At 59.4% G+C, this 18,808-nt stretch overlaps 1 protein-coding gene across 2 annotated transcripts in view; it reads left to right on the top strand.

Annotated features, from left to right (window-relative positions):
* FOXP4 (forkhead box P4) overlaps positions 1-13,643 on the top strand; it is a 51,087-nt gene extending 37,444 nt beyond the window's left edge. The window contains exons 6-17 of one of the 2 annotated variants that reach the window (XM_027127197.1): positions 1,491-1,608; positions 1,737-1,947; positions 2,223-2,327; positions 3,083-3,170; positions 4,223-4,306; positions 4,409-4,616; positions 4,697-4,773; positions 5,548-5,649; positions 9,083-9,204; positions 10,615-10,681; positions 11,077-11,246; positions 11,685-13,643. In XM_027127197.1, the coding sequence (XP_026982998.1) occupies positions 1,491-1,608; positions 1,737-1,947; positions 2,223-2,327; positions 3,083-3,170; positions 4,223-4,306; positions 4,409-4,616; positions 4,697-4,773; positions 5,548-5,649; positions 9,083-9,204; positions 10,615-10,681; positions 11,077-11,246; positions 11,685-11,832 (1,500 nt within the window). In that variant the 3' untranslated portion in view covers positions 11,833-13,643. The remainder of the gene's footprint in view (positions 1-1,490; positions 1,609-1,736; positions 1,948-2,222; positions 2,328-3,082; positions 3,171-4,222; positions 4,307-4,408; positions 4,617-4,696; positions 4,774-5,547; positions 5,650-9,082; positions 9,205-10,614; positions 10,682-11,076; positions 11,247-11,684) is intronic. The other variant, XM_027127198.1, reaches the window with a different exon arrangement.
* Positions 13,644-18,808: the final 5,165 nt, after the last annotated feature.

The following is an 18,808-nucleotide window of genomic DNA, read 5'->3' on the forward strand; positions in this document are numbered from 1 at the left end:
CCCTCTCCTAGCCAGGGGCTGGGAGTCCCAAAGTGGTCAGGACAGAATGGTCTTGTGGGGATAGTAGAAAAACCAGGAAAGGCTGGGGGACCGGATGGGGGGATGGAGGCCCACATTCCACCACCTCCCCTCAACCCCATTCAGACCTCCTCTCCTCGCTCTGTGTTGTTGGATTAGGAGAGCAGAAGGGCTGAGCCCTGTGTTACCTGAGCACATACGCGTAGACGGGTATGTGAGTGTTGGATGGTCCGCACTCATGACCGGCTGCCTCGTGGTCATGCCCTCTTCCTGCCTGCTCGTCTGTTAGTGACCCAGCACCTCAGCCCTCTAGCCTGGTTCTGAAAATCTTTCAGTCCCTCCCCTCAGCCCTGCCCCAACTTCTGTTGCTTCTTGTAACATCCTGCCCTGCATCTCCAGAGAACTCCCCAGCCTGCACCCCCTGCCCCATCTGGGCCACAGTGCCTTCTGAGCTTCCATACCAGGCCCTGTAGTGCCCCCCACCCCGTGTCCCAGACACGCACTTCCCTCCTGCTGGCCAAACCACAGCCAAGTTCGAGTTGCCTCTTCCCAGGAGGCTGCCCTGCTGACCCCCAGTCATTCCCTCCCGCCCTCAGCCTCCCCCTCAAAGGTCTCCTCTTTGCTTCCTTCTCTGCATTGTCTCTAGGCTGAATAGCCAGCCCACCACCCCACCTCCAGGGCAGGTGGGCTGAGCCATCCCTGCCTCCAGAGCCCGGGACAGGCTCAGCTCCTGGGGCTCAGAAAAGGCTTGCTGACAGACTGACTGTCAGTGCTTGTGTGAAGTACTGAATCTGGGGGTGGGGGGGTGGGGGGAGCAGGGCCAGAGCAGGAGAGAGGGAGCCACTAAGAGCAGAGTGAGCAAGTGCGGGCAGGCGGCGGGCACCTGGGCAGCAGTGATGTGACTGTTCCCTAGCCTGGGTCCTGATGACCTGTCAATGCTGATCTTTGAAAGTCCCGTCAGACGCCTTGATTCTCTGTATCTAAGAAGCAAGAGAGGAGAGGAGCTGGAGGGGAGAAGGCCCCCTCCTCAGAGCGGAAGGGGGGCACCCCGGGCATGTGGGAAGGGTGCCCGCCAGGCGGGAGTGGCCCCTGGAGTCTGACAGGCTCATCCATCATTGTGATGAGAGCCCCCCGCGCCCCCCAGGCGAGCACAGCTGTGGTGCGGGAGCCGAAGCAGCGGAAGGAGGGAGGCGGGAGCGGGGAGGGCGTCGTGCTGCGTGTCTGGGTCTGGCCGTGTGTGTCTGTGCGCGTGCGTGCGTGCGTGTGTGTGTGTGCGTGCGTGTTTCCTGCGAGGAGGCATGCAGCCCTATGGAAGCTGGGCCGGGAGCAGGGAGGCTGCAGCTGCGGACACCACCACGACAGCTCCGGGGGCCGACAGGCCCTGGGAGGGGGCGGCCGCAGGGTGGGGGCCAGATGGCACGCCTGAGGCTGATGGTACCCCTCTCTGCCCGCCCCCTCGGGCCCCCCACCAGGCCCTGGGGAACAAGCAGCTGGCCTTCCAGCAGCAGCTCCTGCAAATGCAACAGCTGCAGCAACAGCACCTGCTCAACCTGCAGAGACAGGGGCTGGTCAGCCTGCAGCCCGGCCAAGGTGAGTGCCCGCCCCTCAGCCAGCCCCCAGCCCCACACCCTCGCTGTCCCCGCTCCCGGGAGTGAGGTGGGGGCCCCGTGCGTTCCTGGGGCCCGGCCAGCCTCCCCTCTCTCTCCCTCCCATCGCAGCCGTGTGCCCGACGGACCTGCCCCAGCTGTGGAAGGGCGAGGGTGCCCCCGGGCAGCCCGCCGAGGACAGCGTTAAGCAGGAGGGGCTGGACCTCACCGGCACGGCCACCACCGCTACCTCGTTCGCCGCCCCCCCCAAAGTCTCACCCCCCCTCTCCCACCACACCCTGCCCAACGGACAGCCCACTGTGCTCACACCTCGGAGAGACAGGTATGGGGCTCCGGCTGGGAGGAGGTGCTGCAGACCTGCCCGGGGACTGGCCTTGACCCTGAGGGCTAGCACCTGTGGTAGAGGCTGGGGTGGGGTTGTGGAGCTCAGGGATGGGCAGGTTTGCCTCTCCCGGGGCACGCACAACTGTGCCTGGCCTCTGGGGAACCTGTATTAGGGACAGAAACGTCATCAGTAGGAGAGCTGGGACTGGGCGGGACCCAGGGCTGCCAGGGTCTTCAGGGTCCCTGACCACCATCTCCCTCCTGCCCTCCCAGCTCCTCCCACGAGGAGACGCCCGGCTCCCACCCCCTCTACGGACACGGAGAGTGCAAGTGGCCAGGCTGTGAGACCCTGTGTGAAGACCTGGGCCAGTTTATCAAGTAGGTGTCAGCCCCACTCTCCTTTGCCCCCCAGCCTGCCTCCCCTAACGGGGCCCCTCATCCCCCAGCCTGCCACCCAGCTTGTCACTTCTTGCGCCTTCAGCCACCAGCTGTCCTGCCATCCTCACCCCGGGGGGAGGCCTCGTTCCTTCTCTGCCCCCCATCAACTCCCCGGTCACTCCTACCCCGTCTGCGGTCTGTATTTCCTGGGCCAGCAGCCTCCCCACCCCAACCCCAGGCTGCTGAGCCCAGCAGGTTGGGCGTGTGAGGAGAAGGAGAAGACTTCCCCCACTGCCCTCCCCGGCTTCCCCCAGCCCCAGCCCCGGAGAGCGACGGCCTAGTGACGGCCTTCGGGCCTGGCGGACAGGCGGCTGGCAGCAGGCAGCCAGCTGCCGTAGCCGTGCCAGGCTCTGTCACTGACTGATTAACTCCACTGTCTCCCAGACCCTCGCAGCATCAGGGTCAAACAAATTGTTTTCACGCTTCGTCAGAGGTTTACTTAATTAGTTCATTTGCAGTTAGATCTCTCTGTAGCTGGGGTTTTAGCAAAGACATCAAAGGAGGCTGACGGGAAGGCGGCTTCCTCCGATGCCCCGTTTTTGTTTTTGTTTTTTTCCCCATCCCTTTCCCTTCTTTGTATCTCTTGGTCTGTCTGCTTTCCAGGCTGTGGGCGGGATTAGAGGGTGGGTTGGGGTGGGTGGTGACAGCAGAACCAGGGCCAACTTTCTCTTCTCCACCCCCTCCTCCCCCGGAAGACACCTCAACACAGAGCACGCCCTGGACGACCGGAGCACAGCCCAGTGCCGCGTGCAGATGCAGGTGGTGCAGCAGCTGGAGATCCAGGTGTGGCCTCCGGCTGCGGGAGAGGGGCGTGGGGGGCTCCCACCCCTGCCTCACCCACAGCACTGACTTTCCAGGAGGGATTTAGGGGGTCTCATGGAAGGGTCATCGAATGCTTTCTAGGTCCTCGTTTACCATGGTTGTAAGGTGAGGGCAGCCAGATTCTGAGGGGGAAACCAGGGTTGGGGGCCTCTCTGATGCGAGGTCCTGAAGAGACTCATACTAACACAAACAACAAAAATGGTGTGCATAACTAACATACTGAGCCCTTACCTTGTACTCTGCTAAATACCTATGTGACTCAAGGGGTCCTCTGAACAACCTTATATGGTTGGTAGCTACTATTATTATGCCCAATTTACAGATACAGAAAACAGAGGCCTAGAGAGGTGAAGTAACTTGCCTCTGATCACTCAGCCAGTGGGTGGCAGAGCTGGGATTGGAACCAGGGCAGTCTGGCCCCGGAGTCTACGCTCTGCAGCACGGAATACTCAGGCTGCTCAGGACAGGCCATCAGGCAGCCGATCGATGTTCACCCCTGTCCCTCTGGCACCTCGCAGAGCTCCCTGCGTGAGAGGATGGTTGTAAAAGATCTATTGAATTCATGAATGGGGTGAATGAATCATTCATCCCTTCCTGCCTCTCCGTTCAGTGCGTGAGGGCACCGCCACACATGGTGCCACTGAACTTGGGCGTTGCTCAGCCACAGCCTCTGCTCTTGATCGGGAGGCAAGGCGTGTGCTGTTGGGAAGAAGGGCCCCCAGAGTGCAGCGGCTGTGCGGGGGTCTAGGCTGGGGACACACAGTCTGGAGAAGCGGGGAGGGCTTCATGGAGCAGGCAGCCCCCAGTCCTGGCTTTGCGGGTGTGAGGGGCCAGAGGGGCAGGGAGAAGCCGAGGTCTTCCAGGAGCAAGGGACGGAGGGAGCTGGGGTACCAAGGGCGGGGGCGCATGGTGGTGACGGGCTTGGTATGTGGAGGAGGAGGGCCCGACTGCCCCCCCCCCGCCCCCTCCCCACCACCAGGCACAACCCCTGCTCACCTCCCGCCTCTCCACAGCTCGCCAAGGAGAGCGAGCGGCTGCAGGCCATGATGGCCCATCTGCACATGCGGCCCTCGGAGCCCAAGCCCTTCAGTCAGCCAGTGAGTGACTCTCCCCTCCCTGCGGCCCTCCAAGAACCCGCCCCACCACGGGACCCCTCATCCTGTCGGCACTGGTCTCAGCATCCTCCCCGTTGCTCACAGCTGAACCCAGTCCCCGGCTCCTCCTCATTCTCCAAGGTGACCGTCTCCGCAGCGGACTCGTTCCCAGATGGTCTCGTACACCCCCCCACCTCGGCCGCTGCCCCTGTCACCCCCCTACGGCCCCCTGGCCTCGGCTCTGCCTCCCTGCACAGTGGGGGACCCGCCCGGCGGAGGACCAGCGACAAGTTCTGCTCCCCCATCTCCTCAGGTAAGGGCCGTGGGGAGGGGTGTCTTTCCCCAAGCTGGACCCCACTTCTGGCTACCTCAGCCTCTGCCTGTCTCCCCCAGAGCTGGCCCAGAATCATGAGTTCTACAAGAACGCCGACGTCCGGCCGCCCTTCACCTACGCCTCCCTCATCCGCCAGGTGAGCGTGGGAAGGTAGACGGAGTCTGGGGGGTGGGGGTGGGAGGCACACAGTCTGCACCCCTCCCTCAGGGTCCCGGGACCAGGGAACGTAACTTTCCATCTCACACTTGTCCTCTCCCACTCACACCTGCGTTTTCCTTCTCAGCCAGACGGCCCCTCACATGGGCTTCAGCTGAGCCATCCTGCTGGTCACTCAGGCCTGTCTGTGGGAGCACACACAATGTTGATGCCACTTACACCCCCCGTGTCATCCATACCCTCATTTCCACGCACACACAGTCCCATGATAGACTTACGGTCACTTGTAGTCTGTCTCCTTTTCTCTTGTCTCTCTCAGATGTGCACACACACACACACACACACACACATCCACATGCCATCTCATGTTTAGGGTGCCCTTTACAAAAACCAGGATAAATTCCAAACAGTCCCCACCCCCGGACCTCTTTCTTCCAAGAATACTGCTTTCCTTCCCAGTCTAGGGCAGGAGCCCTTGGAGCCATTTTCCCTGCAGCAGAAGTTCACGTGCTCCTCGCACAAGTGCACGGCCCTCGAGGCTCGTGTTCCCTTTGGCCTCTGGCTGGGCTGTAACCAGCCTGCCCCTCTCGGGACCATCAGGCACCCCCAGTCTTGTCCACATGCTTCCGCAGCAGGTCTTCTCTGCTCTCAGATGAGTTAGGGGCCAGGCTGAGGGGAGCTGGGGCAGAGCACACAGGCCTGTGGCCCTTGCAGGCCCAGACTGAGGGTCTCTGTACTTCTTCCTTGTCCACAGGCCATCCTGGAAACCCCCGACAGGCAGCTGACCCTGAATGAGATCTATAACTGGTTCACCAGGATGTTCGCCTATTTCCGGAGAAACACGGCCACCTGGAAGGTGAGGCATGCCCGTTCCTCCTTGCCAGGGCCCCAGGCGGCCTTGGACATCTCCAGATCCCTTTGAGACCAAGGCTGCCTAACAGTCCCCTCGGGGTGGCAGTTCTATAGACGTGGCCCCACCAGGCCCCAGGCTGGGCCCTGGGCCCTGGGCCCTGGGCCCCTCCACCTCCACCTCTCTGGAGCGCGCCCCCCATGGGCCCAAAAACCCCGGCCCCCTGAAGTAGGGCCTGCGGGAGTCGGTAGTGCCTGAGCCTGGTAGGGAGGCCGGGGTTACATTCACAGGAGACCCTCAGGGTTCAGAGTCCTCGGCTAAAGGCGCATGCTCTGAAGCCCAGGATGGGTGGACGGAGGGGGCTCGCAGGCCTGGACACGTGGGTGGACCGAGACCCTGGACTGTAATACACTGGGGCACAAAAACAAACGCTCACACTCTCCCCAGCTCTGCCATCAGTAGCAGGAAGATAATTGTCTTCATCCAATTAGTCATTTTAACACCTTCAGCCATAAGAGTTTTCCTGGGGGATCAGAAACAGACAAGGGAGGGAACCTAGGAAAATGGGACACAAGAGTTGTGGGCTGGGACGCTAAGCCATTTTGTTTTTCTAGAGCCAGCATGGGGGGTACGAGTCTGGCTGTCTGATGGGTGAGAATATTAGGTTCTGTGCAGCAGGGTGGGAGGGGGTGAGGGGAAGGAGAAGGGAGTGTGGGTACCCTGTGGGAAAGGATGGACACCTGGGAAGGAGTCCCCCACATCTCAGGACCTGAGTTGGATCCCTGGCTCTTGAGTCCCTCTGCTGGCCAGTGCAGAAGCTGCAGTTAAACAGCCTACCTCCCCGATCCCACCGGGTTTCAACAAGTGTCACTAGGGCCCCCTCCCTACCAGTGACCAGGACAAGGTGGGGTCTGTACAGGGCCCAGCCTTCTCTGCCTTCTCTGTGCTAAGTGCAGCAGGAGAGACTGCTCCGTGGCCTTCTGTATCCCCGTGCCCAATTCCCAAAGCTTGGCGAAGAGGCTGCAAGGCTGGGACAGCTGCTGTGATTGGCTGCGAGTGATGTCATTTCCTGCCAACCACAGTCCTGCCCTCTCTCTGAGCCCTCAGGGCCTTCTTGGAGCCACCTGGTTCAGTCTCCAACCTGCAGGCCAGTTTGGATACCACGTTTCGTAAATGATAGAGTCCTGTACAAACTTTAGGGATCATTACAATTGTTATGTAATGTTTACTTTAATATTGTATATTAATCCTCTACCTTTAGGGGAGTCAATGTGGAGCCTCACTGCCCTAGACAACCTCCTCCTTGGGGGCAGAGTGCCTCTCATCCACCTACCCTCCTTTCTCGTTCTCTCTTAACTGCATCACCCTCTGCAATCTCTACTTCTCTCCTTTCTTGAGGTCGGGAGGAGCTAGTTTAGGTGACTTTCTTAAACCCCTCGATGACCATCATGAAGCCACCTCTCCTGTAGCCCAGCCCCCTTGGGCCTTCATACCACCTTCGACTGGTGGCCCAGCCTTGGTCATCTCAGCGGCGTGTCTCCCTCCCAGGTCTTCACCTCCATCTCCCCTCCCCTAGTCTAGGTCCCAGCAAGCAGCCAGCTCATTGAGTGACCTTCCCATTTAACTGTGCTCTGCTGTTGCTTCTGTCACTGGGGGCACTGCCTGCGCCCTCCCTGTGGCCCAGCAGAATCCACCTCAGCTTGCGGTCCACTCTGACCTTCAGGATTTTTTGCCGCCAAGCTTCCATTCACGTCACTTGGGAAATGCACCCTGTGTACTCCCAATTCTATTTTCTTTCCACCCCCACTTCCGACCCGTTTATCTGCCCCTTGAGGTCCCTCCTCTTCTCCTCAACTATTTCAGCTTCCTTTCCTTCCTCCTCCTTTACTCTCTTGGGCCCCCACCCTGGGATGCTGTCCACTCCAGACCAGGGCAGAAGGGTTGGGAGCTGGCGTGGGCCAGGCCAGCTGCCGTTCATCCGGGGACAGAGCTGCCATCTGCCAAGCTGATGGTACTCGCCAGCCCTCCCCCCGTGTCTGTCCCCTCCCAGGGCCCATGTTGTGGGCCTGTCCTTTTGTTTACGCAGCCCTTGCCAGACCCCTTAAATTGCCGTTAATGTTTCAGCGTAACGAATTAGTCTCTCATCACGAATCAGGCTTCGAAATGAGGGAAAAAAGCCCCAGTGAGGCCATCCTCGGAAATTGGGGTCATTCTCATTTGCAAAGCAGAGGATCGGAGCCCCGTAATGCGGGCAAATTTATTCCAAGGCAGGAGCCCCGGCGTGATTAGGCCCTTTGTAATTATCGCTCCAAGAGATTCCACTCCAGCCGCCCGCCTCCCTCGTGGATTAGCAAGCGAGTCGGAAAAATACACAGGATTTAATTAGAGGCAAATTAAAATTGGTAATGAAATCGGGCCAGTTGCAAGTGGCAAGAGTTGGAAGGGAGAAAGGGAGAGGGGATCGATCTCCAGGGGCATGGGCTGCCTGCCCAGCCTGCTTTCTTCCCCGTTTAGAAATGTAAAGAGGAGACGAGGATGGAGATGAGGTGCGGGAGGCTGAGGGGGGACAGGTAACAGGGACAGGGACGGCTGGGGCTGTGAAGTTGAGAGAGGAGAGCGTGGGGACAGGAGCGAGGCACATGGTGGGCGGTGGTGGGGTGGATTAGGGCCCTAGCCCAGGTTCCCGGGGTGCGGGGGGAATTGGGCCAAGCACCCCTGCCCCCACCCAAGTGTCCTACAAACCGGATGACCTCAATTCCTGAAGTTATCCTGCTGGGAGGAGGCGGGACCGACAAGGTGACTTGTCCCTCCTCTTCTTGCTGTACAGTCACTAAACCCAGGCTCTCCTTCCTCTCAGCTTCCTTATGTTAACAAGTATGTATTAGGCCTCTGCTGTATACCTCATGCTCTCAGTAAGCCGTCTGTTCTGAGCCACGGCCCAAAGTCAAGGCTCCCACGCTCCAAGGTCAAGGAAGGTTGCAGTGAGGCTTCCTGAGTTATTCCCAAAACTTTCAAAGGCTTAATGGGAACTCTGTGTGCACCTGAGGTAAGGTGTCCCAGGCTCACTGAGGTGCCAGGACCTGAGTGTGGTCTCGTGCCGCTCAGAAGCCCTAACAGCTACATGCATCGGACTAACGATGTTGAGAAAACAGATTATCGCTAACGAGGTATCATTCACTTGGTAGACAAGAGTTTTCCAACACGTGGCAGGGAGAAGGGAGCAGACAATACAACGGGCTGGCGGTGGTGAGGATGCCGGAGCCCCTGGCTCTAAGGGCCCAGAGGGGTCTTCCCTCGGCTCCAGCGGCATCTTCTCCTGCCCAGCCCTCCCCTGGCTTGTTGCTGGGGAAGGTGGGACTTGAGGACCCTCCTGTCTGTGCTCCCCCGAGTGGAGGAGGGGCCACCTCTGAGCGTCTGCTTCTTGTCACTGCGCCCCCAGAATGCAGTGCGACACAACCTCAGCCTGCACAAGTGCTTCGTGCGCGTGGAGAACGTCAAGGGCGCCGTGTGGACTGTGGACGAGCGGGAGTACCAGAAGCGGAGACCACCAAAGATGACGGGGTACGTGGGCCCACCCCCCCCAGACCTCTCCAGGGTACCTCTCTGCCCCGGATCCTTCCCACTGTGGGGTCGGGGGTCGGGGGAGGAAAGGGGTGAAGGAGCCCAGGAGAGCCTGGGATCTCAGATGATTAGGAAGAGGGCATTTCTGTTTTTTGCTTCTGACTGAGGGAAGGAGCTGAGGGGAACCTGGCACCAGAGAGAGACAGAAGCCCAAAGTAGCCCCGGCCGGAGCCGAGGCGTGGGCAGGTGGCAGCCAGTGTGGCCGTTGGGGAGGGGGCTGCCATCCCCAGGGCCACTCTCCCCCCCATCTTATTGCAGGATGAGCCAGTCTGTGAGATCTCCAGGCCCCCCCGCCCTCTTCATTTTACAGGGAGAGGAGGCCCAGAGAGGACAAGGGGCTGGAGGGTGGTCACACAGCAGATTCCTGGCAGAGCTGGGTCTCTGACCTCTACCATGTAGCACTTCCAGTGGAAACTGAGGAACCTGGGGGAGGTTTCCTCTTTCAGCCTCCCTTCCAGCACCACCACCTCCCCGCACCGAGCACCCCACATGGGCTTGCCTGCGCATCTTGGGCCTCTGAAGCAAGTTAGATGGCTCTCTGTGGGCGCCTGTGCCCCTCAAAGATTCCTTCACCCCAGACAAGAGCCTCTCTACCCTCAGACAGCTGTGGGTGCTGGGGCAGGGCTGGGACCCGAAAAGGAAAGCCATTCCCTTCTGAGTGTCCCCACGTGCCAGGCACAATGGTTGGAATCTTCCTGTCCCCTTATCAGCTTGGAATCAGAAGACCTGGGTTCGAATTACACCTCTGCTTCTCACCAGCTGTGTGACCTCGGGCCAGTTCCTTAACCTCTCTGAGACACCCTCTAAACTGGGGATAGTCACTGTGGAAGGATGGCCTTAAGCCATTGCTTTTCCTGACCCAACTCCTAATCACTTTTTTGTGCAGAAAAGCCTTTGGTGTGGAGCACGTGGGGACAGGCTGAGCACACAGCTTATTGGATGTCCCAAAATTCAGGATGGCAAGAAAGTGGATTTTATAGTAGGGGACTATGGAGGTTATCACTCGGACCTTGCCAGACATCGGGAAATCTAGACTGGAGCGAAAATACTGGGCCACTTGACGTGGAGACAGACACTGGGAGGGGTCTGGGTCCTACTTCTCAGCCCTGAGACCCTGGGCACATTCCAGGGCCCCTAGGAGCCCCGGCAGCTCACCTGTGAAGGGGGCTTTCAGTCCCAGATGTGCCAGGTCAGTGGGAGGATTGAATAAGATGGGGCACAGCCGACTCTGGCCTCCCAGGATTCATGAATGGGACAGTCTTGGCATAGAGCACGCCCTCAGTTAGGGTCCAGACCTGAGTGAGGAACAAGCGAATGAATGCAGCAGACGCTGCCTTCTTTCTCCTCCAGGAGCCCCACGCTGGTGAAGAACATGATTTCGGGCCTCAGTTATGGAGCACTTAACGCCAGCTACCAGGTAGTGGACTGGTCCCCGCCCAGTGTCCTCCCACCCCCTCACGTTCCCTCCAGCACACTGGTCTTCAGAAGAGACATTCCCCCACCCTCCCTGGCAGAGACGGGGCACAGAGCGGGTAGGTTGGCATAGCCAGTGGTGATCCCTTCCCTGGCTTACAGATCTGGGGTGGCAGCGGGGGCAGGGGGTGGGGGTCCTCTGTCTCCCAGGAAGGGAAGAAGTCAGGCCCAGGTTCTCAGGAAAGCTGGGAGGCAGCTCAGCTTCGGAGCGCTGGCCTTGGGAGGGGGTGCCAGAGATCTGCCAGCCCGTGGACACACGGGAGGCTCTCTAGGGCTGGGGAAGGGACAGTACTTGACTGGGTGGAGCCCGCTGACAGGCCCCAACTCTGTGCCCTCCAGGCTGCCCTGGCCGAGAGCAGCTTCCCCCTCCTCAACAGCCCTGGCATGCTGAACCCTGGCTCCGCCAGCAGCCTCCTGCCTCTCAGCCATGACGACATGGGCGCCCCCATGGAGCCGCTGCCCAGCAACGGCAGCAGCAGCCCCCCTCGCCTCTCCCCACCCCAGTACAGGTGAGCCCATGGCATGGACCCCAGCCCACAGCCGTGCCCCCCGCAAGCATCAGGAAGGCAGAATCTTCTCCCCCTGCAGCTGGGATCCCCATCTTGTCGCCTTCAGCACAGCTCTCTTCCCAGGGCAGGTGGCCCCTCTCTTCCTTCTCATTGCTCCCCTCCCCGCCCTACACTCTTTATTTCCCTCCCTTCTCCATCCTCTGTCATCTCCCTTCCTCTCTCCTTCCCAACCAAAGGCAATCTCTGTTCATCCCAAGACCTCCTTTCCTTTGAAGGGAGACCAGACCTGAAACGTCAGGCCTCAGCGGCTCAGAGATGAGGGGGTCCTGGGGAGGCAAACTCTGGACACATCCCTGCGCCCCCAGATCCTGGATGCATTTTGGGCTGGGCCGGCAGGAGAGGACCTCCAGGGTGTCCACATTATCCCTTCTGTCACAGCCACCAGGTGCAGGTGAAAGAGGAGCCAGCTGAGGCGGAGGAAGACAGGCGGCCGGGACCCCCCCTGGGGCCCCCTAACCCCAGCACCTCGGGGCCTCCAGAAGACAGGGACCTGGAGGAGGAGCTGCCGGGAGAGGAACTGTCCTAAGGGCCTCTAGGGGCAGGCAGGGCAGGGGTGAGACCCCTCCCTCCCCCGGAAGCCAGGCCCCACCTACCCCGACTCCTCGCCCCGCCCAACCTCAAGGCACTTCCAGGACTCAGATGGGGGGGCTGGGCCAGCAACTCCCAAGGTGACCTGACCTACGACGACGCTCGCTCGGAGTGGGGGGGGCAGGGACCGGCCGCCCCCGAGGGGACACAGAACCCCTGGTCTGGGACTGGCAGAGGACACGGAGGGCCCAGACCCCTCCTCAGACTCCCCCGCCCACATCCGAATCCCGCCTCCGCCGCCCCCCAACCACCAGCAGCAGCAGCAGGGCCCTCCTCCCCCACCAGCTCGCCCCCGCAGGGCCCCTCAGTGCCATGGAGACCCGCAGGCGGGGCTGAGCCACCCTCTCACACCCAGGGCCCCCCCATCTTGCTCTGGCAGTACTCTCTGGCCAGAGGCCCCCGTTTCCCTAATTTGTGCTCCCTTCCACCTTCTTGTCCTTACTGTGAAGAAGTAGCTCACCCCCCGCTCCTACCCCTGCCCTGGCCTGGGTTGGGGGCAGCTAAAGTCTCAGAGCAGCCCCAGTAAAAACCTGCCCCTCAGCTGTGCCCGATCAAGAGGCACAGCTGGCGAGGGGGGACAAGTGGAGTGCCCTGGGGGCTCCGTGGGAGCAGGGCTGCCTGGTTCCAGGTCCCCCCCAGGCCGAACTGGGCCTCCACTCCCGTTTGCTGGGTGCTGCCCCCCAGGCCAGGGAGCATAGGAAAGTGGCCCGGTGCCCACCTCCTCCACAGAGGCCTGTGCCCGGTGCACTCGTAGAGGTGGACCCGCTGAAGGCGGCCGAGCTGCCCTTGAGGCTGGAGTTGGGGCCCCCGGTGGCGCCAGGACTGCGGGAAGCACCTGCCTGTGTCCCGGGAAAGGCCAGGCTGAAAGCAGGCTTGAGGGGCGGGTGGGATGAACACGGCGGCTGCTGTGACCCGACAGGACTCCCACGCCAGCCTTCAGGTGCCCCTTCGCAGTCTTCCCTCACCCGCCCTCAGCACCCCTTCCCTGCGCCCCCACCCCCCAGTTACACAGATGACCAAAGACCTTTCTTATGCCGGAAGCAAAAACCAAAACTTTTTGTTGGCTTTTTCCTTTGTCGCCTCCCGTACCCCCTGCTCATCCCGCTTCCCATCCCGGCCCCAGGCTGGAAGCCCTCCCCAACTTAAGTTATTGTTTTAAACCAAAGTTTACAGTGTCTGTTGGTGGCCAAGACCCTCTCTCTTCAGCCTCCCTCCACCCCACCCTGAGGACCCTGGGACTCAGTAGAGGTTGGCGGCCCTGCTCACCTCCCCTCTGCTCTTGCCCGGCCCGGGGGAAGAAAAGCAGGCAGAGGGGAGGAGGTGGGCAGCCCTTGGCACCCCGCGGGGTTCTTGGCCCCTTGGGCGGTGGGCACGGGAGCCCTCTTCCCAACCCTGGGCTGCTTACTGGGGGCTCTCCAGACCCCTCTCTCCAGGACCAAGTCCCCCATCACACTGGGAGTGTGGATTCCAGCGAAGGAGCTGGAAGAAAAGTGAGACTCTCCACAGACCCCCTATGGGGGACCCCAACTTAAGGCCAAGGACTGGGTGTATTTGATGCTTATGACACCCCAGGCCAGGCCCCTTTGCTGAGAAGACTCCTTGGACTATTTCCCAAGAATCCCCCACATACACCCCTTCACAAGGCACCCCTCCCAAGAGGCAGGGGGCCCTCCGCCCCCTCCCCTATGTACTCCCCACCTGTGTTCTGTTTGACCAGCACAGAAATATTAAACGTCCTCTATTCACAGGGCCCTGCGTGTGTCAGCAAGGGGAGGGAGGGCAGGGGCGTGAAAGCACAAGGATGGCTCTGGACAGCTGGGGGCTCCTGAAGGGGCACTTCCTGCAAGTACGGGAGTGGGCTTGAGTCCCGGGCACCGACACCTCCACGTTCATCCCAGCCAGGGCTCTGGCTCCTCTCTGCTCCGCCTGGCCCCCTTTTCCATCCGTCATCTTAGCATTCTCGGAAATTTCAAACCAGGTCTCTCCATCTTTCTCCTGTTTTCTCTCAAAGTCACAGCTCCTTGCCCCGGTTCCTTCGTGGGTTTGAAATCCAGGTTCCTGGCCTGGATGTTTTCATCAGGGAGATTTCCTCTGGGGATGGAGAGAGTTCCTGCTGCAGGACCGCATGCCCAGGTGTCCTCTGGGCCCATCACCGGTGTCTTCCTGGGCGCTACCTGGATAGGTGTGTGTGTGCAGCATTGAAATGCTCGCCCACCCCTGTGTGCAGCGTCATAGCACTGGTGGGCTCAGGTCGAAAAAGGTTATTCTAGCCCATGCAGTCTGGACCCCGACAGCTGGGGGAGGAAAAGGGGCAGGCTGTTAAAGGGGTAGGGTGGGGGGCATCACCACACCAGCCCACATTAAGTCCTGGCTCCCCATCTGCTGCCCCACCCCAACAAGGGAGCCCCCTCCGCCTTCCTCAGACCCCAGTGCCATTACTGGGTTATCGGCCAGTCCCCTACTCCCCGCACTGTGTTCACCTTCCAGACACTCCCTCGTCCAGAGCAGGGCGCAGGAAGGAGTGTGTGTACTTGGCGGAAGTGCGGAGAGAGGGGGGAAGACGTTGAGAAAGTAGCAGAACTGGAATCGGTAACCCCACACATCACCAAACTGCCGGAACTTTCCGAAAGCCAAGCTTGAGGGAAGTAGAGCAGGAAAGAGCCAGCAGGAGCTGGAGATGGAATCTCCGCTGACTTATGGGTCTCAGGCCTTTCCTACTCCTTGCAGCCATCATCTGTGTCCTGTCTCACTCTCCCCACTTTCTGTCCACCCTGCCTCCTCCCCCTGCTCTAATCCTCTGGACATTGTTGGAGAGCCCAGGGTGAATCCCCTGTCCCTCCTTTCAGAGGGCATCTCAGGAGGGGCCCGGCTGGGTCAGGCCAGGGGAGCTCAGCCTGGGGGCTCAGAATCCCCACCGTCCACCCACCAGCTCGCCCACCAGACGCTATGAGCAAGTGGCACTGATAATATAGTAATCTGCCCCACCTTGCCCTCCGTGGAGGCCGCCAGGGCTCTGTACGGTAGAACTATAATTGGTGTGGACGACGGCATTCTCTACAACGCCATAAAGCAGTCACCCTCAGCTTCACTGCAGCCGCCGCTTCCCCTCCCCCCCCTTCCCCTTGGAACCCACCAGCCTTCTAGAAAATCCAGAGGTGTTGGCTGCCAAACTCCCTACTCCACCCACGGAAGAAGATTTGTTTTCTAGGCTGGCCCTGGGAGCATCCTTCCCACATGGGAGACTCTAGAGGGACAAGGATACACCCAGCCTCACTTCCAGGACAGTCCTTCCAGTGATCTAACTCCTGCTTCAAACTTGAGTCCATTGTTTTGATTCCGTCCCACAGGGATCCGGCAAATGTCTGGTCAGTACATTTGGACATGGGGTGAAGATCTAGCCCAGGTGTTGGCAGAGAAGAAGGTCTTACGATCTGAGAAACAGGAGGCTGCTGTGGGCCTCCGTCTTCTGAGTACAGACTCCATAATTATTTCCTTTCTGATCTGACAGATCCCACGCGGGACACTCCTCCCCATCATTACCTCGTTACCTTCTTCTAAATAAGCACCACCTCCCACATCCCGACCCCGATCATGTTTTGCTGTCAGGAAGTTCTGCATGCTGTCTAGTTGCTCTCCTTCCTCCTGTTCTGTGCAGCTGTTGGGGGGCAGGTGGTTAGCTCTGGCTGGCTGCTTGCCCTGGTCTATTTCAGCATTTACCAGGGGAGAGAGAAGCTGTTTTTGGAAACTGTTCTCAGGCTGGTTAAAAAAAAAAAAAATACTCCAAGCCAGGCATTTTGAGGGTGAGAAGGTGGCACTGTGGGCTGTGCATCGGACAGAAGTCCCCTTCCCTTCGCATTCAGAAGGCTCTGCTCTCTCCCAACCTTCTATTTAACTCGTTGCCCTTGACCAAGGCCTTCGCCGATGGCCAGCAGAGGGCGCTTCAGACAAAGCCGAGCTTCTGCTCCTCTTTGGGCAAACTTACCGTCCAGGGGAGGATGGGAGGTGGGGGTGTGGGGAGAGGGCGCTCAACTTCCTGTGACAACCACGGCCCTACCACCCCATGTCCCCGAGAGCAGTCTCTTACCTAGGGCAGAAAAGGGTTCCTCCTGCTGTTTGGGAGCTTCCAGACCCCCTCCAACTTGTGACGTATGAAGCACCCTGAGCAGAAATAGAAGAGAGATGAGCGGGATCTGGAGAGATGACGCCTCTGGAGCCTAGTACACTGCGCGCCACAGTGGACTCAGTAAAGATTTTTAATGGTAACAATAATGACTAACAATGTTCTTATCGCATACCACACACTATTCTAGAAGCCCTATATTCTGTGTAATCCTAACAACAGCTCTGAGTTAGATGTTGTTATTATCCCCATTTGACAGATGAGGAAACTGAGACTCAGGGACTCAGAGGCTAACAGATGAAGCATTATGAGTGAGGAATCTGGTTTGCAGTGGAGGAAGGGAAGACAGCGGCTCCGTGCCTTAGTCTCAGCTTTCTAGCGACGCTGTACACTTTGGCTTGCCTCCCACCCCTTGTTGGAGGCTCCCAAAGGGGAAACTGAGGTACAGAGTGCCTCAGAGCCAGGAATCAGGCCCTGAATTCAGAGTTCCCCAGATGCTGTTCTTCTCTAGGCAGAATGAGGTAAGTTGGGGCTTGGAATGTCACTAAGGGACAGAGGGAACCAGAGAAAGAAGGCTGAAACGCTCTATAAAACTAATCAGGCTGGTAGGGGGGTACTGGGGGGCCTTCTGCTGGAAAATGGAGCGAGTCTGAGCAGTGAAGGCAAAGAGGCCCCTGGGCAGGGGTGGGAGTGGGTGCAGAGTCACAAGGTGCGCGCGCGCGCGCGCACACACACACACACGCACACGCACACGCACACACGCACACACACACACACACACACACACACACACACGTGCTGCTAATTAGCTAGCTACGTTTACACCAAGAGGTCCCTTCCATCTTGAAAGCCTGCAATTATCCTGTGGCCAGCCAGGGCAGGGACACATACCACACGGTAGTCACAGTGACATCCCATCACACAGGCCCAGGTCCCCTCCACGCCTGCGGTCTGCCTCCACCTCAGGTTCAAAAGTTTAGAAAAACAGCCCCTCCCAAGAAGGGGGTCACGGTGGCAGCCACGGCTGAAAGGCCCTCTGTCCTACCCAAGAGGGGCCGGGGAGGGGGTGTGGGAAGGGGGCACTGGCCACCTTTGGGAGATGGGTCAAATTAGCAAGATGGGTGCAGGGTGGGGCGGGCATTCTGGAGCTCCTGGCCCTGAGTAGAAGGCTTCTACCCCTGCTAGGGGTCAGGGCCCTTCCTGCTCTCAGACCTGGAACTCAGACTGTCTCCATAGGGCACCGCCTGGGCTCAGGAGCAGGCCAAACGTAAGAACACGGGTGGGCAGACACCAGAGGCGCACGGGACTCGGCTCTCAGAGGGCTGGTTCTCTGGCTGGGAAACTGACGGTGGTCAGCCAAGTGCCGAGGACGGCAGGGGAGAAAACTCAGGGCCTGCAGGGGTTCAGATCCTGCCTCTGCTACTTGCTGACTCTGTGGCCTTGGGAAAACGTCTTGACCTCTCGGGGCTTCAGTTTCCTCGTCTGTAGACTGGGGTGGGGCGATCATCACTGCCTTGTTGAGAAGACTAATTATACAGCATATCAAAACATGTCTAGTGCCTAGTAGGCCCACAGCACATAATAGCTGTTAACAAAGTGTGGTCTTGGATGCCAGTCACCATGGGGGTGAGGGGACCGGTGCGCTCCTGGAGGACTCCCTGGAAGAGAGGCTGCAGCTGGGAGGGGGAAACTTGGGTAGGAAGCGGGGAGAGAAGAAACGTTCTAAGCTTGTAGGTAGACCTAGATGGAGCTTTGGGAAGGTTCACGTGGCAGAAAACAAAGGGCTGAGTGAGGAGAGAAAGGCAGGGGCAGAGAAGCCAGTGGACTGGCAGAAACCCAGCCCACCGCTGTCATTGCCACCCCACACTCACCTCCTCTGGCACCGGGCTAGACCCCCGGCACGTGAACTGTGGTGCAGTGTCCTTATCTATAAAGTGGTGACCAGAATCCCTGACTGCTCAGGAGATCGAGGGGAGAATTAAATGGAATCGTGGATGTGAAGCACGCAGACGGGCCCATGCCTCCTGATACGCCGTCAGCAGCGATGCTGATGAAGATTCAAACTTGTGGCCCGTGTCACCGAGGAGTTTACATCAGAGGGGGACAGTCTGGTACTTCAATAAATACATAAGTGAGCTTGGCAGGGGCGAAATCCGTGATTCCATCACGCCATGCTGTGGCCTGCAGAGGTGTTCAGAGGAGGCTTCTCAGAGAGGATACGGCACTGTAGTAGCCTCGAGGGAAAGATAAGGCTCAGCAGGAGAGCCTGGCAAGCGGGGCAACCACCTAGAGAAAGCAGGGGCGGGATGGGTTAGGGCATTTAGGGGAGAGTCAAGAAGGCCAGAGAGGCTGCAGGACTGGGAGATGATACTGGAAAGCCAGTGGGAGGGACTGTTGGAGGGTCCAAAGGCAAGCTGGGAGTCCAGGCTGGGGGCCAGGGGCAGCGCTCAGGAGAGGGTTTAGAGCAGAGGGGAACCGACTGACATCAGGTGCGGGGAGAAAGTAGCTGTGGGGCGAGTGGGCTAAGCTGGGGCTGCGGGGGCCATTAGGTGGCTACTGGGGTTGTCCAGGTGATGGGCGAAGGAGTCCCAAATAGGGAGGTTGCTTTGGAAAATGACATCAGGAAGCTTTTTGAACAACAGAGTAGAAACTGGGACCAGGTGACTGCACGAGAGAAGAGAGGTCCAGAATGACCTCAGCTGAGTGTTATCTGAAATGTCTATTCACAGGATGGGGAGATGTCAAGTGTGGCACATTTTCACAATGGAATATTAGACTGCAGAGAAAAGGGATA

This window comes from Aethalodelphis obliquidens, unplaced genomic scaffold (assembly GCF_003676395.1).
Source record: "Aethalodelphis obliquidens isolate GAN/ISIS:26980383/991018 unplaced genomic scaffold, ASM367639v1 scaffold31, whole genome shotgun sequence".
Lineage (NCBI taxonomy): Eukaryota > Metazoa > Chordata > Mammalia > Artiodactyla > Delphinidae > Aethalodelphis > Aethalodelphis obliquidens.